A 25,486-nucleotide genomic window follows, 5' to 3' on the forward strand; every position below is an offset into this window, starting at 1 on the left:
GTCCTCCTTCACTGGCTAGTGGAGGTGTTGCCACTGAAAAGTGGCAGACCAGGCAAGAGGCAGAAAGGAGCCTACAACAGGAGTGACAGGATAAAGTAATATCACTTACAATAATGAGTATCATTTTTGGTTCAGCTTAGGAGAGAAATCCAAATGAGCACAATTGCAACTGGAAAATAGAAGGATATTCTTACACTTCATTTCAAACTCAATTTCCAAAATAGAGTAAAACCCAGGTAATTACTCATTTTGGAATGCAGAATTTTCTCCTAAATTAAAACTTCAGATACAGAAGTAGATTACTATAGCTACAGCATTAAAAATCATTTCTGATACTTCATTTTAATTTAGTTCTCTGATTCAAGAGGCAGTTTTCAAAAAACAAAAAACAGGAAATTCATTGTTAGAGAGATGGATATTAAAAAAAAAAAGTTTCCAAGAGTTGATTAAATAATTATTGGTAATTATAAAAATAGAGATGCTTTTTCTCCAGTCAATTCTATGATATAAGAATAAAACACCACTGAAAGCTATCTTTGCATGTATTTTGAAAATAAAAAGCTACTATTTAAGAAAAAATAATAAAGCAATTTAATTCATATTACTGAGCATTTGGTATTTTACTTACACCAGGGATTAAATTGTGAGTAGAAACTTGAGCTAAAGATTGTAGCACTATTATTTCTCATTAGTCTGCCTTTAATACCTTATGCAAAAAAGATAACATGATCCAACTATCTTGCTAAAATTATCTACTCTTCAAGCACAAAGCATTTTCTAAAAATTCCATTTGCTTTCTGTTTTAAGTCTGACTTTTAGAAAGACATGATTTGGCTATAAATAGAAGAAATATACCTTTGTACAACTCCTCTAGGGATCCCTCCAATAAAACCCAAGCTCTTTCCTATCAACATGAACTAGATATTCCAAAATACATCAACTCATCATATTAACTTATTAGCTTAGTGTCCTTATTATCACTCATTGCAAAATGTTATTCTTTACCCATCACCACATGACTACTATATACTCATAACTATGATAGGTGCTACAGGGAACCAGAGAATTCTGTCTTATATAGTGACCTTACAAAGCTAAATTGGTAAGAAATCACATATTAAATAATAGTGAGCAATGAAAGACAATATGTAATGAAAGGCTAAATTATGTGGTATAAATGCAACATGAACCTAAAGGAAAGGGGATCAGAGAATTATATCAGGGAAGGTTTTAATATAGTAATTTGAACTAGGTCTTTAAAGGATAAAGAGGTTCTTGTTCTGTAGAGCAAGGGTTCTTAACTTGGGGTCCATGAACTTGTTTACAAATACATTGCTAAGACACTGATATGATTGGTTTCCTTTGTAATCCTACACATTCTATGTATTTTTAAATAGAGCTTTAATATTAGAAGGCATGCACAAAATTCACCAGACTGCCAAAAGGACTCATGAAACAATAAAGACAAAGAAGGAGGCCAATTCCAAGTACTGGAAGCAACAAAAATGATGGCATAGAAGCACAAACAAGAACTAGACAGTAAAAAGTACTGACTAGAAACAAGCAGAATCCAGAATACATTATGCACAGTCACAGCAAGATTGTGCAATAATCAACTAGGACAAACTTGGTTCTTCTCAGTGCTTCACTGATCCAAGGCAATCCCAATAAATATTGGATGGAAAATACAATTCTCATTTAGAGTGAGAACTATGGAAACAATATAAATCCACACATGCTATGTTCACTTTTTTCCCCCTTTTTCTTCTCGTGACTTTTCCTTTTTGTTCTGATTTTTCCCTCCCAACATGATTCATCAAGAAATATGTTTAAAAAAATTTTTTTAAAGAATGTATATGTATAACCAAAACATAAATAAATAAATGGTGTTTTTTTACACATAACTGGGAAAAACACTAATTAATTAATTTAAAAAGAGAAAATTTTTGTTTAAAATCTGCCCAAACAGAATATAGGTGAATAGAAACACTACTCAGGAAAGCACCTCATAAAGTTTTCTGCACACATAGATGGGGAATTATTACGCAAGGAAAAGCCTTGAAAACATAAGAAAAGCTAAGCTTTACTATGGTGAGAAATGGAGAAAGCACGTGGCAGTAGATAAGAGACCGAAACCTGAACCAAACACTGGCTGAAGTTCCTGGCTGTGTGTGATCCTGGGCAAGCTCCTTATCTTCTTGGGATGGCAGGCAACCCTCAAAAGCTAAATTGCGGAGCAAGTGCTGACCTGTATTGGCAAAGGATGTTTTAGGAAACTCCCAATGAGGAAACAATGAAATTATAAGCTTGATCCAAAGAAATAATAGGAATGTAGTAAGCAATGAATGTGAGATGAATTTCAAAAGAAAACAAGATTTAGAGGAAATCAATGGAAGAGCTTAAATCAAGAACAATCTTGAATTTAGAACCAAGGTGATCATTTTTGTCTTACACTGAGAAAAATTTTTCTTTACCTAAAACATGGAAGACTTCAAGGTTTGAAAAACACTCTGCAGATACCTTAAGGCACTATATCAATGCAAGAACAATCCTCCTTGTTCTCTATCACTCCTCCATAGTGGCTCCTTTCACTCTACATTCTCTCCCAATGCTCCCATCCATTTTCATGACTTCAATGTTCACCTCTATAGAGAGCAATTCCTGAATCTCCTTATCCAAGTATCATCTCTTTGGAGCTTCATCATGCAACCACTGGGCTTCTCAACTCAGATGACCCACAGATATCTCAAACTCCTTAAAGCAGAATTCATTCTTTTATCCCTAAATATACTTGGCTTCCTGACTGCTTATATATAAGCAGTCAAGGACATCCACCATCCTGCTAATCACCAAGACTGGCAACCTTAAACTCATCTACTCATATCCCTATATTCCTGAGTCGTCCTCCACAGAATCTCTAGCATGGTTACTTCGCTCCTCACCCATGGCCACAACTCCCTTCCAGTCCCACACCCCCACACATCTCCAGATGGAAAGAGTTTGGTCTGGGAAAGATTTGGTAACACACACTTGGGACATCTGTCAGACCTGAAGGGTTCTGACTTCCTGTGGGTGACCACCCTGTGGGTGGGCCTTTTTTTGCCTTTTAGTGACTATGAAGTCACAAAAACATAGCACAGCAAAGACATTTTATTGATTGTTCCTGAGGCAATCAATTCCAGGTAACAGCCTTATCACCCTTTAAAGAAAAAAAAAATTAAACTGATCTAAGTAGAAGGGGGAGAGGGACCCTAATAAATAATAGTTCAGTTCAGGGCCTCTTTCTGTTTTGTCTTCTTTTCATTGTATGAACTGAGGTTAAAATCTCAAAGCCCAAATGTGATGGCAACATTGTCACTGATAGAGAAAACTTTGTTATGGACATTTTTACAAATCTTTTCCATTTTTTCATCTGTTTATTTTTCTTCTGCCTTTTAGCCTGAACTGATTACACAACAATCTAGCTTAACTGGTCCCGTGTTAATCTTTCTGCAAACTTGGTTTTCCTTCTACTGTTTTTCATTGTTTTAAAACTTGATGACATTCTCTTTTCAACAATGAGATGATTCAAGGCAATTCCAATAGACTTGTGATGGAAAGCGCCACTTGCATCCTCAGAGGGAATTATGAAGACTGAATATGGCTCAAAGTGTAGTATTTTCAATTTAAATTTCAGTGAAAATACTACACTTTTTTTTTGGTTTGTTGCTTGGTTTTTTTTTCCTTCTTGTAATTTTTTCCCTTTTTGATGTGATTTTTCTTGCACAGCATGACAAATGTGGAAATGTGTTTAGAAGAATTGCACATGTTTAACCTATATTGGATTGTTTATTGCCTAGGGGAGGGGGAAAAGAGGGAAAAAAATTTGGAATACAAGGTTTTGCAAAGGTGAATGTTGAAAACTACATTTGCAAGTATTTGTAAAATTAAAACTTAAAAAAAATTGATGCTATCCACAAATAGCCCAACCTTTTATTTTTTTAATATTTTATGAATGAGTGTGTAATACTAAAATAGTATTACTTTGTCTAATATCTCTTACTATTTGCCAGGAAGATCAAATGTTTGTTAGCTCAAGAAGTTTCTAAGTTCTTTTATTCTTCTTGAAGCAACTGCTACACATCAGTTAAAATTTGACTGCTTTTTTTAGGGGCAGCTACCTGGCTCAATGGATAGAGCACCAGCCCTGATGTCAGGAGTATCTAAGTTCAAATCTGGTCTCAGACACTTAACATTTCTTAGCTGTATGACCCTGGGCAAATCACTTAACCCCAATTGCCTCAGCAAAACAAAAACCAAAACCAAAAATAAAAATTTGACTGCTTTATCTAAATCTAAAATCTGAGATAGGAGATATGGATAGTTGAAGAAAATGCAAAAACAAAAAACATTATGGTTCAAAATATAAACTCAAAAGAGGACAGTAATTCAACAACATGACTAAGTGAAAGCTCAGAGAAAAGAATATCCCAGCCACAAAGTCTGCCAAATGTACTTGAAAGAAATGAAGCAAAAGATTTAAATGTCATTGTAAAGTAAACAATTTTAAAAGCAAAATAATTAAAATAGATGGTGGTAAACCCCATTCAAGTATTGAACTGCTTGCAAATTAGATTGGGCAAACAGAAAAGATAAGAAATATCAAAATAAAAATTTAAAAACTGAAAAAGCAGAAGAAAATGCAAGATATCTATCTTATAGGCTCTTTATAAATAAATGCTTGCTGCCTGATAAAAGTTTTGGTATATGATTTTCAGGGTATGCTATAGCCAAGAAACAACTTGATAAAGAAATAATTCACTAAATAAGTTTTCATGAAATTAAGAGAATTAAAATTCTTAGAATTAAAGATCTGATTCTTAAACTTCTACATCTAGGAGTTGGAATATAGATTCATTCTGTAAACATAGATGAAAAGAACCTGAGTTCCAAATTCTATCCCTCCTTCCATCCCTCCCATTCTCTATTTCTGAGATGCTAAATTATCAAATATAGGTTATATATATGCAATCAAATAAAACATTTCCACATAAGTCATTTTGTACAAGACTTGAATAATAAAGAAAAATGAAAGAATGTGCAAAATAGCATGCTTCAGGCAGTATTCAATCAATATCAATTCTTTCTCTGCAAGCATATGTTTCATCACTGGTCCTTTGAGATAGTCTTGGATAATTGCATCACTAAGAAAAGCTAAGTCACTCATAATTCTTCATCAAGGATTTTGCTATTACTGCATACAACATTCTCCAGTTTCTGTTTACCTCACTGTGCATCAGTTCATGTAAGTCTTTCCTAGTTTTTCTAAAATTATTTTGTCATTTCTCATGGTACAATAATATTCCATTACAATTAAGTATTTAGCCATTTTTTAATTTCAACATTCTTCAATATCCCCTTGATTTTCAATTCTTAGTCATCACAAAAAGAGCTGCTAGAAATATTTTTGATATAAATAGGTTCTTTCCCCTTTTTGGGGAAATCTTTGGACTAAAGACCTAGCAGTGAAATTGCTGGATCAAAAGGTATATAGTTTTATAGCTCTTTGGGCACAGTTCTAAATTGATCTCCAAAACGGTTAGATCAGTCTCAACTTCACCAACAATGCATTGGTAACTCAGTTTTCCCTTCCAACATTTTCCTGTTTTGTCATATTAGTCACTATGATAGGTGTGAGATACCACCTTCAGAGTTAATCTGCATTTCTCTAATCAACAGTGATTTAGGGTATTTCTTCAGATGACTAGAGAGAGCTGTGATTTCTTTGCTGAAAACTGCCCTTCATCTCCTTTGACCATCTGTCAATTGGGGAATAACTGTATGCTTCTCAATCTAACTCAATTCTCTATGTTTAAAAAATGAAGTCTTTTTTCATACTTGTTGCAGATTATGTGATGATCAATGGTGGTGGACTTGGCTCTTTTCAACAATGAGGTGATTCAAACCAATTACAATAGACTTATGATGGAGTAAGCTAACTGCATATAGAGAGGAGTGTGGGGACTAAATATGGATCACAACATAATATTTCCATCTTTTCTATTATTGTTATTTGCTTGCTATTTTTTTTCCTCTTTTGATCTGATTTTTCTTATGCAGCATGATAAATGTGGAAATTTGTTTAGAAGAACTGCACATGTTTAACCTATATCAGATTACTTAATGTCTAAGGGAGGGAAGAGGGAGAAAAATTTGGAATGCAATTTTGTAAGGGTGAATGTTGAAAATTATCTTTGCATGTATTTTGAAAAATAAAAAGCTACTATTATAAAAAATAAAAATAAATTTAAAAAGGGAAATACTTGCTGCAAAATTTTCTGCTACTTTTCTGTTTTCTTTATAATTTTGGTTACACTGGTTTTGTCTGTGCAAAATCTTTTTAATTTTATAAAATCAAAATATTACATCTTGTAATGGTCTCCATATATTCTTTGGTCCTAAATTCTTCCCTTATCCATAAATCTGACAGATAAACTATTCCATACTATAAACGCTCAATCTATTTTCTGGCATCACCCTTTATGAGCAAAACATATACCTATCTGGATCTTATCCTGGCATAGAGCATGAGACAGTGGTCTATACCTACTTTTTGCCATATTTTTTCCTAGTTTTCCCAGCAGGTTTTGTCAAATGATATATTTTTATTCCAAAATCTTGGAACTTTGAGTTTGTCACATATTAAATTATTATGGTCATTTACTATAATGTAATTGTACCGAATCTATTCCACTGATCCATCTCTCTATTTTCTAGCCAGTACCAGACTGTTTTGAAAATTATCACTTTATAGAAGGGAAACAATAAATTAGGAAAACATTTTTACAATCAAAGGTTCTGATAAAGGCCTCATTTCCAAAATATATAGAGAACTGACTCTAATTTATAAGAAATCAAACCATTCTCCAATTGATAAATGGTCAAAGGATATGAACAGACAATTCTCAGAAGAAGAAATTGAAACTATTTATAGACATATGAAAATATGCTCCAAATCATTATTAATCAGAGAAATGCAAATTAAGACAATTCTGAGATACCACTACACACCTGTCAGATTGGCTAGAGTGACAGGGAAAGATAATGCGGAATGTTGGAGGGGATGTAGCAAAACAGGGACACTGATACATTGTTGATGGAATTGTGAACACATCCAGCCATTCTGGAGAGCAATCTGGAATTATGCCCAAAAAGTTATCAAAATGTGCAATCCCCTTTGATCCAGCAGTGTTTCTACTGGGCTTATATCCCAAAGAAATACTAAAGAAGGGAAAGAGACCTGTATGTGCCAAAATGTTTGTAGCAGCCCTGTTTGTAGTGGCTAGAAGCTGGAAATTGAATGGATGCCCATCAATTGGAGAATGGTTGAGTAAATTGTGGTATATGAATGTTATGAAATATTATTGTTCTGTAAGAAATGACCAGCAGGATGAATACAGAGAGGACTGGCGAGACTTACATGAACTGATGCTAAGTGAAATAAGCAGAACCAGGAGATCATTATATACCTCAACAACGATACTGTTTGAGGATGTATTCTGATGGAAGTGGATCTCTTCGATAAAGAGAGCTAATTCAGTTTCAATTGATCAAGGATGGACAGAAGCAGCTACACCTAAAGAAAGAACACTGGGAAATGAATATAAACTGCTTGCATTCTGGTTTTTCTTCCTGGGTTATTTATACCTTCTGAATCTAATTCTCCCTGTGCAACAAGAGGACTGTTCGGTTCTGCTCACATGTATTGTATCTAGGATATACTATAACCCATTTAACATGTAAAGGACTGCTTGCCATCTGGGGGAGGGGGTAGAGGGAGGGAGGGGAAAAATCAGAACAGAAGTGAGTGCAAGGGATAATGCTGTAAAAAATTACCCTGGCATGGGTTCTGTCAATAAAAAGTTATTAAATAAAAAATAAAAATAAAAATAAAGAATTTCTTTGATGAAAAGAACTTTATTAATAGAGACTATTAAGAGATTGATGGCATCAGTGAACTGCTTCATTAGAAAAAACCTAGTATCATTTATTCAATGGATAGAGTACTGGAATTGAGGTCAAGAACACCTAGATTCAGATTTCACTTCATGTACTTAAAAGCTGTTTTAAGTTTCCTAGGCAAGGCAAATTACTTCTCTGGCCTCTACCTTCTCATCTATAAAATGAAAAAGCTAGAATCAATCTCTCCACTCTCTTCCAGCTCTAAGTGATTCTGCAGAAAACAATTATCCTAGAAATAGATGAAGAAGAATTTTAGAATCACTGTATAGGGAACACAGTTGGAAGACTTGGCAGCTATCAGAAGAAGCAGAGAGCTAGGAATACAATCGTCCAAAAGGAAAAAGATTAAAGGCTTCCAAATAAGAATAACCTATCCAATGAAAGTGAACATAATCCCATAGAAGGAAAAAAAGGACCTTGAATGAGAGAGAGTATTTCCAAGTATTCTTGAGAAAAAAGTCATAAGTTAAGTAGGAAATCTATAATGCAAATATATGATGAATAAAGTAGAATCAAGTCAAAAAAAAAAAAAAAAGGTGCTAGGCTCTATACTAAACACTGAGGACACACAGAAAGGAAAAACAGTCTGTCCCACAAGAAATTTACCATCTAATGGAGGAGACAAATATAGGTTGTGTGAAAACAAAAAACATGCAGAATATATTAGAGATAATGTCTGAGGGAAGGTGATAGTATCAAAGGGAAATGGGAAGGCTTCTTGGCAGAAGGTGAGATTTTAGCACAGACTTAAAGGAAAACAGGAAGGTAATAGGCAGAGATGAAAACAGAGAATATTGAGAATATAAAATAGCCAGTGAAGGGGCAGCTAGCTGGTGTAGTGAATTGAGCACCAGCCCTGAAGTCAGGAGGACCTGAGTTCAAATGTGGTCTCAGACACAACACTTCCTAGCTGTGTGATCCTGGGAAGTCACTTAATCCCCATTTCCTCAGCGAAAAAAAAAAAAAAAAATTGCCAGTGAAGAGAAAAGCAAAAAAAGTAGATATATTTGATTAATTAGAAAAGTTCAAAGGTTGAATCATTTTACTTTTAAGAATGAAAGAAAATAGGGGGGAAAAAAAGAGTAAAAAATTAACAAGAACCTTAATGTCTTCAAATCATAAAAGAAAGTTAAGTAAAACAAGCAAAATTCTTTGGTCCTGCTTTGTTTTAATGATGTTAGAAAGGTTAATGGGAGAAAAGGGGAATTTACAAAGGAAAAATGGGGAGGAAACAGTGTTGAACATAATATTGTATGAGATGAAGAACAATCAAGAACAGGATAGGTGAGGAATAGGCATCCCATAAACCCCAATCTCATTTGAACAGGACAAAGAAAACCCTTCCTTCCATAAAGACATACTCAGTGAATGGTACAGAAATAAATTAAATTCAACAGGAAACTAGATGGGGGCAGCGAAAAGAGGATTTGAAAAGTAGTCTGTACAGAAGGCCTAGTGATAGGTAAGACAAATTCCCAATCAGAATACTGAAATGTGAAGAAAAGAATGAAAAGAAAGAATAAAAAACTGTGATAAAAAAATGGGATAAATGGAGCAACAAATAAAAATAGAGCAGTTTAATGATAAGATGACAAGCATTAAGCAAACTTTTCTTTCACCACCTTCTCTTTTATGAGAGGAAAAAATGCAAAAGGAAAGGACAGAGGGAAATGACAATTAAAAAGATGAACTCACCCATAAAACAGAAGAAGCTAGCAGATGGATTAGAAAATAGAATCTAAAACTATGTTTTTGAAAAGAAAGACACTTGAACAAAAATTATTATTCTTCAGAAGAACTAAAAAAGCAGAAAACAACAAAAATGAACTCAGAGAAGGAAACAATTAAAACAAAAAAGTAAGGGATAATACATTATAATAAAAAGCACCAACAAATTAATATCAACACTCATTATCTTTTCTTTTCTTTTTTTTTTTTTTAATTTTTTATTTAATAATTACATTATATTGACACTCATTTCTGTTCCGATTTTTTTTTTCCCCTCCCTCCCTCCACCCCCTCCCCTAGATGGCAAGCAGTCCTTTATATGTACTCATTATCTTTTCAAACAAAAACATGACACCTAAATATTTAAAGGAAAAATTCATTGAATTTCAAGGAGAAACAGACAATAAAATCAAAATAATGGAGTACCCTAAATGTACTGTTTTAGAACTGGAAAAATTTAACAAAATGATAAACAAGGTCCAAGAAAAAACTTTAGAAAAATTATAACAGACCTCTAAAGGTTATTCCATCAAAACAAGAGAAATTTACATATTTCTCAGCAGTTTATGCCATTTTTACAAAAAGTGATAACATATTAGGACATGGAAACATCCCAACTACAGAAAAGCCAAAAAAAAAAAATTAAGCAAATATTATTATTCAATAAAAATTACATTTAATAAAAGGCACTGAAGAAAAGATTAAAATTTCTTAGAAACTACTTTAATGCTAAAGAATTGGGGGGGGGCAAAGAACAAATCAAAGAAATAGAAAAGTTCATGTAAGAAAATAACAATAAATAAATAAATAAAAGTGATAATTCTAAAAAAATAAAAAAGAAAGAAAACAATAATTAAACAATACAGCAAAACATATCAACCACAGCTCACAGTCCTTCTGGGAAAGTTTGTATCTCTAAATTCCTTAATCAAGAAAACAGAGAAATATCAATACCAAAAACAAACAAACAAACAAAAAATACCTAAAAAAACTGCCTAAAAGGGCAGCTAGATAATACAGTAGATAAAGCACTACCCTTGAAGTGAGAAGGACCCGAGTTCAAATTTGATCTCAGACATTTAACACTTCCTACCTGTGTGACCCTGGGCAAGTCACTTAAGCCCATTTGCCTCAGCAAAAAAAAAACCACCACCACCACCACCAAAAAATAACTGCCTAAAAAGCAGTAAGTCAAAAAACACAATGTAACTATGAAAGTAGAAAATTTAAAAAGATCAGCAAAACTAAAAATAAAACAATTCTTGCAGATATAAAAAGAAGAATCATAAACTGGATTTTGGGAGGGAAAAATAATAAAATAAAATTTTCTTATTTGACTTTTTAGTGAAAGTCAAACCAGACACATCAGAAATGAAATAAGAATTCACAATTGAAAATAAAATAAACAATTTAGTCCAATTATAAACCATCAAAACTGATAACTAAGATGAAGTACAGTGCTTGGTACAAAGTGAGTGCTCAGTAAATGAGTACTGACTGATTGAAGCAGATGAATATTTACAAAAATATGAAATACCCAGATTAACAGAACAAGAAAAAGGCTTTACACACCACAGAATCAGAAAAAGAAATTAAACAAGCTTTAAGTGAACTTCCCAAAGAAATAATTCTAGGATCAGACATATTTACAGGTGAATTGTAGCAAATATCCAAAGCACTAATTTATTTCAATATTATGTAAACTTGATGCAAAAATAGTAAAAGGATATTTCCAAATTTTTTCTATAATAGTTATGGCCTTCACACCTAAACCAGGAAAAGACAAAACAGAGAAACAAACTATAAAAAAAAAAAATTCCCTATGGAACATGTATTCAAAAATATTAAAAATATTAGCAAAGATATTATAAAACAGAAAATAAAATTTAAAAACATGATTATGAGATTTCTAAAAAAGCTTCTGATAAAGTTAAACAACCCATTAAAAAAAAAAATTAGAACAGGAATAAGTAGATCTTTCCTTAACATAAATAGGATCAATCAAAAACTAAGAGTAAACAATATATGTAATAGGGAATGTTTGGCTATCATAATTTGGTGCTAAATGTGGTGCTAAAAATGCTATCTGTAGCAATAAGTAAAAAAAGGGAATCAGAGAAATAAGCACAGGCAAAGAGGAAACAAAACTACTGTTTTTTGTACTTGATACAGTCTATCTAAATAACCCAAATGAGTCCATTAAAAAAGTAATTGAAATAACTTCAGCAAGGTTACAGGATATAAAACAGATCTCTATAACTCATCAACATTTCTACCTTTTATCAATGAAACCCAGTAGAAAAAGACGAAAAAGATATTTCATTCAATATAACCCAAGAAATATTTGGGAGTCTATCTGTCAAGACAGACTTGGAAGTACATCAATGTAATTACAAAGCAATCTTAAAGACAGACCTCTATAATTAGAGAAATATTAACTGCTCATGGACAGGCTAAAACAATATATTAAAAATGGCAATCAAAACTACTTAAATTAATTTAGTTATTCAGTGTCCTACCATTCAAGCTACCAAGAAATTACTTTATAGATAGAAAAAGTAATAACAAATTTTATCTTAGAAAAAAGTTATAGAATCTCAAGTGAAATAAAGAAAAAAAGTAGGAAGGAAAAAGACTACAATACTACAAATCAGTAAATAGCAACATTATTTAGTACTGATCAAAAGGGAAGTTTATTAGAGGAACAGATTAGGTAAAGATACAGAAGCAAATAAACACAGTACCACAGTAAAGACCCCATCTTAAGTATAGATTTGACTGATGACCAAACAAGGGAGATAGTAGATATAATGGACAGTTTTAATTGCCTAAAATTGAAAAAGTTTATAAAAACTAATGCAGCTTAAATTCATGGGAAATAGTTACCTGGAGGAAAAAAAAAATCTCTGTATTAAGTTTCTAAGATAAAGTTCTCACTCCCAAAGGATATAAGGAATTGATTAAAATATATAAGAACAAGAGCCATTCTTCAATAGATAAATGATTTAAAAGATATGAACAAGAAGAAATTTGAACTATCAACAATCACATTTTTAAATGGTCTGAATCATTAATAACTGCAGAAATGCAAATTATAAGAACATTGACAAAGATAATGAAAAAATGAAAATGTTATGTGTGGTATGGATGTGAGTGGGAAGGATATGGGAAAATAGGCTAACTAACATACTGCTAGTGGATAGCAATTTAGAACTGGATCTGAAAAAGTTATTAAATTGTCTATACCCTTTGACTCAGTGATATTACTACAAGGTCTATATCCCAAAGAGATGAAATAAAGAAAAGGATCTAAATGAACAAAAATATTTAAAAGGTAAAAATAGTAAAAGTTTTCTGCCAAAAGAAATGACATAGGGACAATTTCAGAGAAACCTGGAATGACTTCATTTGAAATGTTACAGAGTAAAGTGAATAGAATTAGGAGAAAGAAGGAGATAGTAAGAGAATGAAAGAGAAGAAATGATTATCACTCAAATTTTTCTAAATGAGCACAAGAAAACAGAAGGAAGTACAGAAAAACTCAAACAAACAGGACAGCTTTGAAAGTTACAAAGAAAAACCAAGCAGTATAAATACTACAGGCCTACATTTTCATATATAATCTTTTAACATTCTATGTATATGAAAATGTCAATTTTATTATATTTTTGTTAAGTTCAGAATAAAAATTCAGAATCTTTAAAAAAGCAAGCATGGGATTTTCTAAGCTGGCAAGAAAGGTTTAGAAGTCAAACTTAAAACCTAGATTTTTCCAACCCTGTCCCAGGAAAATACAACTCACAAAATCAAATTACACAGAAAAGCCAATTAGCTAAAGCACCTGTAACTACTGCCAAAACCACCAAAGTCAGAGAGATCATTAAGAGAAATATTTAGGTCAAACACTAGTCCAGACCACATTGAAAAGCAGCTGAAACTTGTTCACATATTGTGATTCAGTAGCTTTAAAAAAACAACAAACAATAAACAATAAACTACCTTTTGGAAATATTTTTTCCCTAAGAATAGCTAATGCTTATTGCATCAAAGAAGCCAAGCCACTTCCATTTCCAAATCATGTCATCAGAGAAATGTCTCTGCCCCAATTTAAGTGTCATCTTCCCCCAAGAGAATGTAATGTTGGGGGGCAAGTTGGGAGTGGGGGGGCATAAGAGGGCATGTGCACAGTGTCACAGTAGATAAGAGTATCAGCCCTCAGGAGGACCTGAGTTCAAATGTGACCTCAGAAACTTAACACTTTCCTAGCTGTGTGACTCTAGGCAAGTCACTTAACCCCAATTGCCTTAGCAAAAAAAAAAAAAAAAGCATCAGCAGCAGCACTGAGATTGTTTCTACAATTTAAACTCAATATTTGAGATGGAAGCAATGTATTAAATAAAGAAGCCAGCCCTGCTTCTGTTTCTCTTGTTGTTCTCAAGTTCTAAAGATTTTCATTAGATTATGGAATATTTTAATCAAACAAACTAACCTGGTCATGCACTTTTACAACCCATCTTTTGGTTGTATGGACTTAAGAAAAAAGGATAAAACCAGAAAGAAGCAGGTGAAGAAGGGTTATTAAGATGCCGAAGAACAATAACAACACGAAGTGAACAGAACCAAGAGAACATTATACACAGCAGCTAGATTATGTGATGATCAACTATGATAGACTTGGATCTTCTCAACAATGTGGTGAACCAGGACAACTCCAATAGATCAGGGATAAAAATGCTATCCACAACCAGAGAGAGAACTGTAGAAACTGAATGCAAATTGAAGATATTATTTTCACCTTTTTTTTGGTTTGCTTTTTTCTTTTACAAAACAGCTAATATGGAAATATGTTTAAAATAACTGTACATGTATAACGTATATCAGATTGCTTGCTGTCTTGGAGAGGCAAGAAGGTAGAGAGAAAAAAATTAATATTAAAAACTATCTTTACATGTATTTAGGAAAATAAAATACTATTGATTTTTTTTTTAAGGAAGAACAATAACAGTTATTGGCAAGGATTTTTGAGCTTCTGGAAGTGATCCTATAGGTAGAGACAACTGAGTTTAAAAAGTTACTTCTTCCAATACCACTGTATTGTCTAGTGTCCTTGAGATGCAAAGTCTAGTGTCCTTGAGATGCAAAGTCTAGTGTCCTTGAGATGCAAAGTAGTTCTGATCTTCACTGAAGGTTTTTACTCTTAACATAGCAGAACATTTACTCTAAACAGGTTCGAATGCCTGAACTTCATGAACATTAATTATTCCCAAAAGACATATTGACTCAAATACTCCTACTCACATAAGCATATGACAAGGAATGTCTCAAATTGGCTTTCTCTCTTTTCTCAACTCAAAACAATTAAAGCAGTGCTATTTGACATGAAGGATAAGTCAAAGGTATTTTCTTGAGGCAGTGATTGACTTTTTTTCAACTCAACTGAAAAAACTGTGTGAGACTATGCAAATTATATGCTAGGATAAGACATTTATAAACAAAAACATAAACAATTCTTAACTTCAAGGTGCACTGAGGTAAACAGGGTTAGAAAGAAAAATAAAAACATGTGACACAGGTAAGAAAATAGAAAGTAATTTGAAGAGGGAAAAAGCAATAACCATTAGAAAGTGGGTCAAGGAAGGATCCACAAAAGAGGTCATAGCTTAAATGAGCCTTGAAGGAAATCCATTCCCTATTGTTAGTAGTCCAAAGGGATGGTATCTTTATTCATTCTTTTCTCTCCATTACCTCAGAGCCCTTGGAGTATGAAGACAGCAGTAGTCATCAGACTAAAGCTGGCAGCTGGGCACTTGTAGTTAAATCATCCTCATTCTTTCCTTCCCACCACTACAAATACTGGGAGAAAGGAAACAAACTCCAAATGTGAGAGAATATCCAGGTGTATGTAGAGCTAAAAGTACTATACACAATACATAAACTTGTATTATGAAACAGGAGCCTGAGAAAGAGATAAATGAAGTGATGGTGTCAGAGATGGGTCTGCTTTTTTAATATTAAAAGAAAAATGAAAAAAAAAAAGAAAATTTTTTTATAAACACAGTTCATGAAAATGTGTTACTCCATAAATTAAAGACATATAAAGAATGAATGGATTAAAATGCCAAGCAACACATAGAATTGTCACATCTCATGAACATAAACTCTTTGTAAGGCTGGTTGCACACTACTGTTTTGTCTGTACTAAGAAAAGTCAAGTGATTTCTGAAAACCAGATGTAAGAACAATTTCAAAATTACAGACCCACCTTCATCATCTTCTGGTATTTTTTCCTTGGATTTTTCTTTCTCCTTATTCTTTTGCTTCATCTTGGAGGTACTAAAATAAGAAGTACCACCTACAAGGAATATATGAAGTATTTAGTGTCAAGGTATGAAACTGCAGAGAAAAAAGCTTACTAAATGATGAAATGAAACAAGACAGAACATTTAAGAAATTTTACCCCTTCAACAGATGTGTATACCCATTCAAATGAGTGTGATATATGAAATATAAAGTGATAAGTGATTTAAACATAATTTTTGATCTGATTTTTCTTGTGCATTATGTTAATTGTGAAAATATATATAGAAGATTTGCACATGTTTAACATACATTAGATTAATTGCCATCTAGGGGAGGGGAGAGGGGAAAAGGAAGAAAAAAAATTTTTGGAACACACTATTTTGCAAGGATGAAGTTGAAAATTAACTATGCATAGATTTTGAAAATAAAAAGCTTTAATAATAATTTTTAAAAAACATAATTTTCCCATGATACTGTTTAAAACAACTATAGTAAAGCAAGCCATATTCAATGATTATGGAAATATACTGGGAAAATGTTGCAGGAGATGATTAAAACTCTTTAAGTGGATAATTAAAGTGGAAATTTGTTTGTCCAGACATGCTATTTAAGGTATAAAGTCTCTCCACAAACACATACTGGCAAGAGTTGCAAGGAACCCTGAGTGAGAAATTAACACTAAATAATGGATATATAACTAATGTTTCAGAAGAAGAACTTTAACTCAGGTCTTTTTGACTCCAAGGTTGTTCTTATAGCCACTTTTTTCTTGCCACTATGAATATGCCAGATAGACAGTACCTTTTACCTTTTCCAATAAAACCCTCAGTTTTTCCAAGGTCTTTGGACAAGAGAATATCCTTAGCAAAAGTTTTATTTTTATAAATACACATGCAAAAATCTCACAGCAGTGGGCTGAATTGTAACTTTGTTTATAGGAATACTGATAGAAACTCAAATTAAATTGGAGAGTCAATGTCACAAACTAAAAGGATTATTTTGAAATCATGAAGTCATGACACCTTCCTGTTTCTCGCTCTTAAGTACATTTTAAAAGGAAAAATCACATAGAATTCACATGTGCAGGCTACTGACTCAAACCAACTGGCACGCATACACAATCTCCATTATTACATATGGATAGCAGGCTGCTTGCTGGTAATTAGGATTCTGCAATTTTCAATCTTTTTCTGCTTCTCCACAATAAAAACAAGCTGAACATGAGATATACAGTATCTATGCTAAAGCTTCTTTAACTGAGGACTAAAAGAAAGCATTAAGTAGGAGGTCAGCCAACTAATAGAGTGACTCACTAAAGGGCAATACCTCTCTATTTTAAGCGCTAAATTCTTTGTAGTTTATTTTCAGTCCCATTCTGAATCTAAAACATTCACAGCAACACCACAGATCTGCAACAGAGCTACTTCCTTCAACAGCTGACAGAAGGCCAAAGACAACATGGAAAAACAGATTCATACACTTTAGAGAACAATTTTTTTTCATTCTTGTTTACATATCTGGAGGTTTATTTTAATTGAAGCTTACAATAAAAAGTTTTAAAACTGAGATTTACTTATTTTTCAAGTAGCACAATGTCACTTCTTGCTATATGAGAAACTTTATATAAAAATAAAAACAATTCCATGTCAAGCAAACAAGAAAAAATATCAGTCATACCTTAAATACATCATCTTTCCTTAATTGTAGCATAACCTAGTGACAATATGAATTTCACTAACAGAAGAAATTTAACAAACATTTCTTAAGTACCAACTTTGTGCTAGGGATATAAAGAATAAAATAATCCTAGAGCAGAAGTCAAAATTCTTCTTGGTAGACAAATGACTAGGGACAGGATGGAAGGGGAAAAAAAGAAATAAGCATTTATTAATTCTTACTATGTGCCAGACATTGTGTTAAGAATTTTACAAATATTTTCTCAATCCTCATCACAGCCCCCATAATACATATTACCTCCATTTTGCAGTTGAGGAAATTGAGGCAGAAGTTAAATGACTTGTCCAGCATTATGCAGCAAGTAAGTGACAGAGACCACATTTGAATTCAGATCTTCCTGACTCCTGGCCTAGAATTCTATCCACAGTACCATCTAGCTGCCTTTAAGAAACCAATGTATGATTTTACTGCCATATAGGCAACTCCTGTATCTGATACATCTACAGGAAGCATCTGTATCAAAGGAGGCTGACACTTGCCCAGGGTCACACGGCCTGCATGCATCAAACCTAGGTCTTCCTGACTTAGATTCTAGATCCATTGTCACAATGCCTCTTATCACCAAATTTTTTGTCAGTACCAAACTGGCAACATTGTTAGCTATTTTTAATTTAGAATAATGACACTGTAATGTCAGAAGATCTCTTCAAGCCCTTCACTTTATAGCTGTGCAAACTCAAACCCCAGGTCAAACAGCTATTCAGGGGAAGCAGGGGGCCCATTCTGGTTTGGTTGTTTATTCCTCATGTTTCTCTGGAAAGGCAAACATTGGTCAGGAAGGACTAGGATGTGGGTATGAAACAGCTCACATCCTCAAGCTGGCTGTGTGACTCTGGGTAAGAGGGAACCTCACAAAGTGTTATGAGACAACAGAGAACAAAAAGAAAGTATCCTGCAAACTTTAAAGCACTAAGTGGCATCTATCACTGTGGTGAGAGTGATTATTCCTATTACCACAGCAATGGCAGCTGCATTTCAAAAGCTTACACTTAATATTCCCCCAAAAGGTTCATACCTAAAAGTTTCCAGAGTCTGACTGGATTCTGAATTAGATGTTGTTTCAACAGCAGTCCTCTGATTCCTTGAAAGGTAGGGGACAATGTCCTCAAAAGTAAACTCTGAAAGAAAAAAACTACATTAGGAATCAAAGAATCATTACTGTCCCACTCATTTCAGTCCTGTCTGACTCTCCATGACCCCATTTCGGGTATTCCTGATAGAGACATTGAAGTCATTTACTATTTCCTTCTCTTGTGTTTGACTGATGAGGAAACTAAGGCAAACAGGGTCAAGGGACTTGCTTAGGTTCATACTGCTTGTGAGTGTCTGAAGCCAGATTTGAACTCATGAAAAGGAATCTTCCTGACTGCAGGCCTAGTGCTTCATTTACTCTTCTTACAGTTGTGCCACAGAAATATTACTCTATATATTATTGTTCTGTAAGAAATGATTAGCAGGATGATTTCAGAAAAGGCCTGGAGAGAATTACATGAACTGATGGTAAGTGAAGGGGGCACACGGCAATAAGAAGATTATTCTGACAGATGTGGCTCTTTCCAACAATGAGATGATTGAGGCCAAATTCAATGTGTCTTGTGATGGAGAGAGGACTATGAGGACTGAGTGTGGATAACAGAGCATTTTCATCTTTTTTGTCATGTTTGCTTTTTTTTCCATTTTTTCCTTGTGCAGCATAATTGTGGAAATATGTGTAGAAGAACTGTACATGTTTAACATATATTAAATTACTTGCTGTCTAAGGGAGGAGTGGGGGAAAGGAAGGAGAAAAAAAAATTGGAACATAAGGATTTGCAAGATTGAATTTTGAAAACTATGCATGTATTTTGAAAATAAAAAGCTAAAAAAAAAAAAAGAAAGAAAAGACATATTACTCCACATTCATTTGTTTTCTTGGTTAGCAGTGTCTGTTGAATTAAAAACAAATTGTTACACTAACTACTCTTTAATGCTTAACCCTTCCCTACTGAAAAGATCAAGGACAAAAAAAAAAAAAATGACTTCTTATTAGTATATTAACTAGATATATTAAAATAAGAAATAGTTACATATTGCTTTAAGTTTATAAAGCACTTTAAATATTAATCATCACAATGAATTATGATATGGTAGGAAAACAGGCAAGAAACACTATTTCTATTTTACAGATGAGAAATTGAAGCAAACAGGGTAAGTGACTTCCCAGGGTCACATAGCTCGTTAAGTGTCTTAAGTCACATTTCAATTGACCTTTTCCTGAGGCTCTGCACTCTATCCACTTACTACCTAATAATTCCTATTTCCTGGTCATATGATATGAGGTCAAACTATGGAAAACTCAAAGGAAAAAATTCTCTCTAATAAGGAAAAAAACACAGACGTGAACCATATGTGAAATTAACTAACAAAAGTGATTTGAGCAAGTCTGGGAAAAATCCTAAGTATTCAGACACATAGAATCAATCAATGACCACATAGTTAGTATTATAATACTATAGCATAGTGCTAGGAATCAAAGTTAGAAAACTGAAACAGTCCCTTTCCTCAAAAAGTTTACATTCTATTAGGGGAGACAACATACCTATAACCCATACAACATTTTTGACGTGTTATATACATAACCTATCTAAAACTTTTGCCAACCTCAAAGTGCTATATAGAATGCTTAAAGAGTTTTACATATATATGCAGACATATATACATACAAATACACGCATGTAAATATATACACATCAATACACACACAATATACATCAATATATACACAAACCAATTAATAATAATATAATTTTAATTAAATAAAATTTAAAAGTTTCTGCACAAACAAAATGTAACTAAGATAAGGAAGGAAGCTTCTAACTGGGGAAAAGAAACCATTGTCAAATTTTTTGAACAAGCATTTGGTAGCTAACAAAAATCTATAGAGCATATATATAAAACCAAAAATCATTACTCCATAAATAAGTGTTCAAATGATATAAGAGAGTCCTCAAAGGAAGAATTTGTAATTTTTAACTTTATAAAAGGTTTCCAATTATAAGAGAAATGCAAATCAAAACAACCCTGAGGTCTCATTTCATATAATGCAAATTAACAAAGACATTAAAATATTTGAGAACAGTCAAGAGTTAGAAAAGTTGTAAGATGGGCATTCTACTGCATTGCTGACAGAATTATGAATTGTACAACAATTTTGGAAAGCAATTTGTAGTTATGAAAATGAAATGGCTAAACTAGGTATCTATCCCAAGGAGGTCACCAATTTTTAAAAAACCGGGGGGGGGTGGGGGGGGGGGGGGGAGAGGGCGGCTGCGTATTCCAACATATACAGCATGTATCTAATTGTGGCTGATCAGTTCTATGAGCTTGGAATACTTTTGCTACAGGTCAGACACAAAAACTGCCTATGAACATTTGAGGTGATTTCTCTAACTTTGCACATCCCAAGTTTCTTCTGAGCTACTTCAAATCTGCTTTATTCATAGAGCACAGAACTTACTCTTTATGAGAGTACACTATGTTGCATAGATCCTGTGCCAGTGTCTCCCATCAATCAACTGCAATCAACTCTAAAGTTCTTAAGAAAGACTTAAGGAAAGATTTACACGAACTGATGCTAAGTGAAATGAGCAGAACCAAGAGAATATTGTACACAGCACCAAGAAAATTATGTAATATGCACCTGTGATGGACTAGTCTCTCCTCAACAATGAGGTGATTCAAAGCAAACCAATAGAAAGACACAAGAAGGTGTCCTTGTACCACTTTTCCTGACCACTATGTGAGCATCTGCCCTGTGCACACTACATCAATTTTGGTCCTCTTCAAGAACAAAGGAAAACAACCAATATATGTATTCCAACACATATGTGTAGCAGCACTTTTTTGTGGTATCAAAGAACTGGAAACAAAAGTAGGTGTCATTCAACAGCAAATGTCTAAACAAATTGTGGTACATGTAATAAGAGTATTACTATGCTCTAAGAAGCAATGAAAGATGCAGCTATGGGCTTGCTTCAGGAAAACCTGAATTTAAATCTGGCCTCAGATACTCACTTAGTGTATGACCCTAGGCACATAACTTAATCTGTTTGTCTAATCTTCTAGAGAAGGAAATGGGAAACAACTTCAGCATCTTTCCAAGAAAACCCCTTTAACAGCATGGCTCACAAGGTCATGAAGACTTGGAAACAATTAAACAAGAATAATAAACAATGAACATGACAAATAAAAAGCACAGAAAGACCTACAAAAACTAACTAAAAGAAAAGCAGAGAGAGGAAAACAATAAGCAAAATAATTACAACAATGTCAATGGCAAGATAAACCCTCACAAAACAATCAAAAATGAATGTTGCAAAATTTAAAAAACAAAATTGGTCCCCCCCCCAAAAAAAAGATAGAAAAAGAAACCTTCCTTTGTCCTTTGCTGAGGTAGGGGATTCTACAAATGTGGAACATTGCATGTGGTGTCAAGTTTTTTTAACATAACAATCATTTTTGTCAAATTTTTAAAAATATATTGATCAAACTGTGATAGATGTGGCTCTTCTCAGCAGTGCAGTGATCCAAAACACAATTTCAAGTGACTTGTGACAGAAACTACTACCCACATTCATAGAAAGAACTATGGAGCCTGAATGCACATTATTTTTTCATTTGTTTTTTGTTTTTTCTTACTCATGGTTTTTCCCTTTTGTTCTAATTCTTCTTTCAAAACATGCTTAATATAGAAATATGTCCGACAAGACTGCACATATATAATCTAAAAAAAAGTATTGATCAGTTTTGCCAAATTATTTTTCTATTAAAAAATCTTTGTTGTATTGACTAGTTCTCTGAGAAGAGAGGAATGGACATAGTGGAAATTTTAAACAATGTAAAAACAGGGTAAATTGTGGTATATGAATGTTATGGAATATTATTGCTCTGTAAGGAATGACCAGCAGGATGAATACAGAGAGGCTTGGAGAGACCTACATGGACTGATGCTAAGTGAGATGAGCAGAACCAGGAGATCATTATACACTTCGACAACGATATTGTATGAGGATGTATTCTGATGGAAGTGGATTTCTATGACAAAGAGACCTAACTGAGTTTCAATGGATAAATGATGGACAGAGACAGCTACACCCAGAGAAGGAACACTGGGAAACGAATGTGAACTATTTGCATTTTTGATTTTCTTCCCGAGTTATTTTTACCTTCTCAATCCAATTCTCCCTGTGCAACAGGAGAACTGTTCGGTTCTGCAAATATGTATTATATCTAGGATATACTGCAACATACTTAACATATATAGGACTGCTTGCCATCTTGGGGGGGAGGGGGGATGGAGGGAGGGAGGGGAAAAAAATGAAACATAAGCGAGTGCAAGGGATAATGTTGTAAAAAAATTACCCTGGCATGGATTCTGTCAATACAAAGTTATTAATAAATAAAATAAAATTTAAGTTAAAAAAAAAAACCAATGTAAAAACAAAGGGTAATCAAAAAGATTAAATTTTTTAAAACTATGAATGAAATGAATACAAATACAAAGCTAGATGGTCCTTCCCCAGCCTAAAAGAAAAAAAGATATGTTTCTGGGTTCTAATTAAGAGGCAAACTCACAATTCAAATAAACTTGGAATGGAAAATACCAATCACATTCAGAGAGAGAACTCTGGAGACTGAATGTGGATTGAAGAAATGTTTTACCTTTTTGTTTGTTTTGGCACAAAGGTAGGGGAAGAGATAGAATGACAGAAAGATAACAGATTAAAACTTTATGGGAAGATGAGGACAAATGGTCCCAAAGAGTATTCAGTGGCTGAGCTTCTCCCAGGAACTGCCTCTAATAGTCCATCCACTTTGTCAAGAAATAAACACTGTGTGCCAAGCATCATATTAGCTCTGAGAATACAAAAAAAAGCCAAAAGAAATACAGTCCTCATGGGGTTTACAATTCTAATGGTGGAGACAATACATAAAAGGGACCTGAAAAGGATTGGAAGAATTAGGAATAGAGGCTGAAGAGGATACGGCTGGTCTTTTTATAGTGACAAGAAACTAGAAAGTGAGTGGATGCCCATCAGTTGAGGGATGGCTGAAAAAATTAAGGTATATAATGTTATAGAATATTATTGTTCCATAATAAATGATATGCAGGATGACTTCAGGAAAGACTTACACGAACTGATGCTAAGTGAAATGAGTAGAACCAAGAGACTGTTGTAAATAGCAACAAGAAGATTATGTGATGATCACCTGTATGGACTTGGTTCTCCTCAACAATGAGGTGATTCAAAGCAGATCCAATAGACTTATTATGGAAAGAGCCATCTACATCGAGGGAGAATATGGAGACTGAATGTGGATCAAAGCATAGTGTTTTCACTGTTTTTCTGTTGTTTGTTTGCTTGCTTTTTTCTTTCTGATCTGATCTTTTTTTTTGCACAGCATGATGAAGAATTGCACATATTTAACCTATATCTGATTGCTTGTTGCCATGGGGAAGGGGAAAGGCAGAGGAGAAGGAAAAAAATTTGCAACACAACGTTTTGCAAAACCTTGCTTGGGTTGGTGGGAACACTTCCTGCAAAGTGACACACTGGGAAAAACAGACAGTGCAGTTTATATAACATGTAACGAGTAATACATAGCTGGAACTGTGATATTTCATAGCATCACGTCCATAAATAAAACATGTTTTATATAATTAGAGAGTAAGAAGGGATCTCAAAAGATCATTAGGTCATTAAGTGGAACAGCAAAGTGGGGCAGTGGATAGAGGGTTGGGCTTACAGTCAAGAAGATTCGTCATCCTGAGTTCAAATCCAGGCTCTTACTGATTGCGTGATCCTGGGCAAGTCACTTTACCCTGTCTGCCATAGTTTACTCATCTGTAAAATGAGCTGGAGAAACAAAGGGCAAAACACTCCAGTATCTTTGCCAAGAAAACCCCAAATAGGGTCACATATGACTGAGTCAGACATGACTGAAAGGATTGAACGAAAGCCAAAGACTAGTTAGTCCAACTTCTTAATTGTAGAGAACAAGAAACTTAGGACCATAGGGGATTATATGACTTTCTCAAGGACACCCCATATCAAACCTACATATAAACTGGAACTCTTTCTACAACATCCCCAAAGCCATCATCCAGCATCCAAGCTAAGAACTCTAATGGCAGAATATGCATTATCTATCTCACAGAGTACAACCAGGAAAAGGCTTAAATGAAATCACATATATAAAATATTTCACAAACTTTAATTAAGAATTCTCAATCTGAGGTCCATGGATTTTTAAAAATATTTTGATAACTATATTTCCATATAATTGGAAAAAGGCAGAGAGGTGGTACATTGGATAGAATCAGGAAGCCTAACTGAGCTGGAATCAAGACCTGAGTTTAAATTCTTCTTGCCTTACTAGCTGTTAGACTCTGAGCAACTCACTTAACAGTCTCTGTTTTCTCAACTTTTACGTAAAACATTGGTGAAAATTAAGTGAGATATTTGTAAAGTACGCACCACACAGTAATTGATCAATCGCAGGCACCTAACAAATGCTTGTTCCCTTACCTTTTACAATCCTACGTATTTTATTTTCAGCATTAAAAATCATTACTCTGACTTCACCATTAGTCTGACTTCACCAAACTGTCAAAAGGGTCCACAACAAAAACGAAAAGGATTAAGCAAAGATGAATTGTACTAATATTTTTGTTTCTTGA

The 25,486-nt window shown here is 33.7% G+C and overlaps 1 protein-coding gene across 2 annotated transcripts in view; it reads right to left on the minus strand.

Moving 5' to 3' along the window:
* SPG7 (SPG7 matrix AAA peptidase subunit, paraplegin) overlaps positions 1 to 25,486 on the minus strand; it is an 88,687-nt gene that overhangs the window by 60,507 nt on the left and 2,694 nt on the right. For both annotated transcript variants that reach the window (XR_007950262.1, XM_051974764.1), the window contains exons 2-3: positions 18,782 to 18,884; positions 15,992 to 16,081 (exon numbers count right to left, since the gene is read on the minus strand). Coding sequence is in view for 1 of the 2 variants with exons in the window: in XM_051974764.1 (XP_051830724.1) it covers positions 15,992 to 16,081; positions 18,782 to 18,884 (193 nt within the window). In the remaining variant the exon portion in view is untranslated. The remainder of the gene's footprint in view (positions 1 to 15,991; positions 16,082 to 18,781; positions 18,885 to 25,486) is intronic.

Source organism: Antechinus flavipes, chromosome 2 (genome assembly GCF_016432865.1).
Source record: "Antechinus flavipes isolate AdamAnt ecotype Samford, QLD, Australia chromosome 2, AdamAnt_v2, whole genome shotgun sequence".
NCBI lineage: Eukaryota > Metazoa > Chordata > Mammalia > Dasyuromorphia > Dasyuridae > Antechinus > Antechinus flavipes.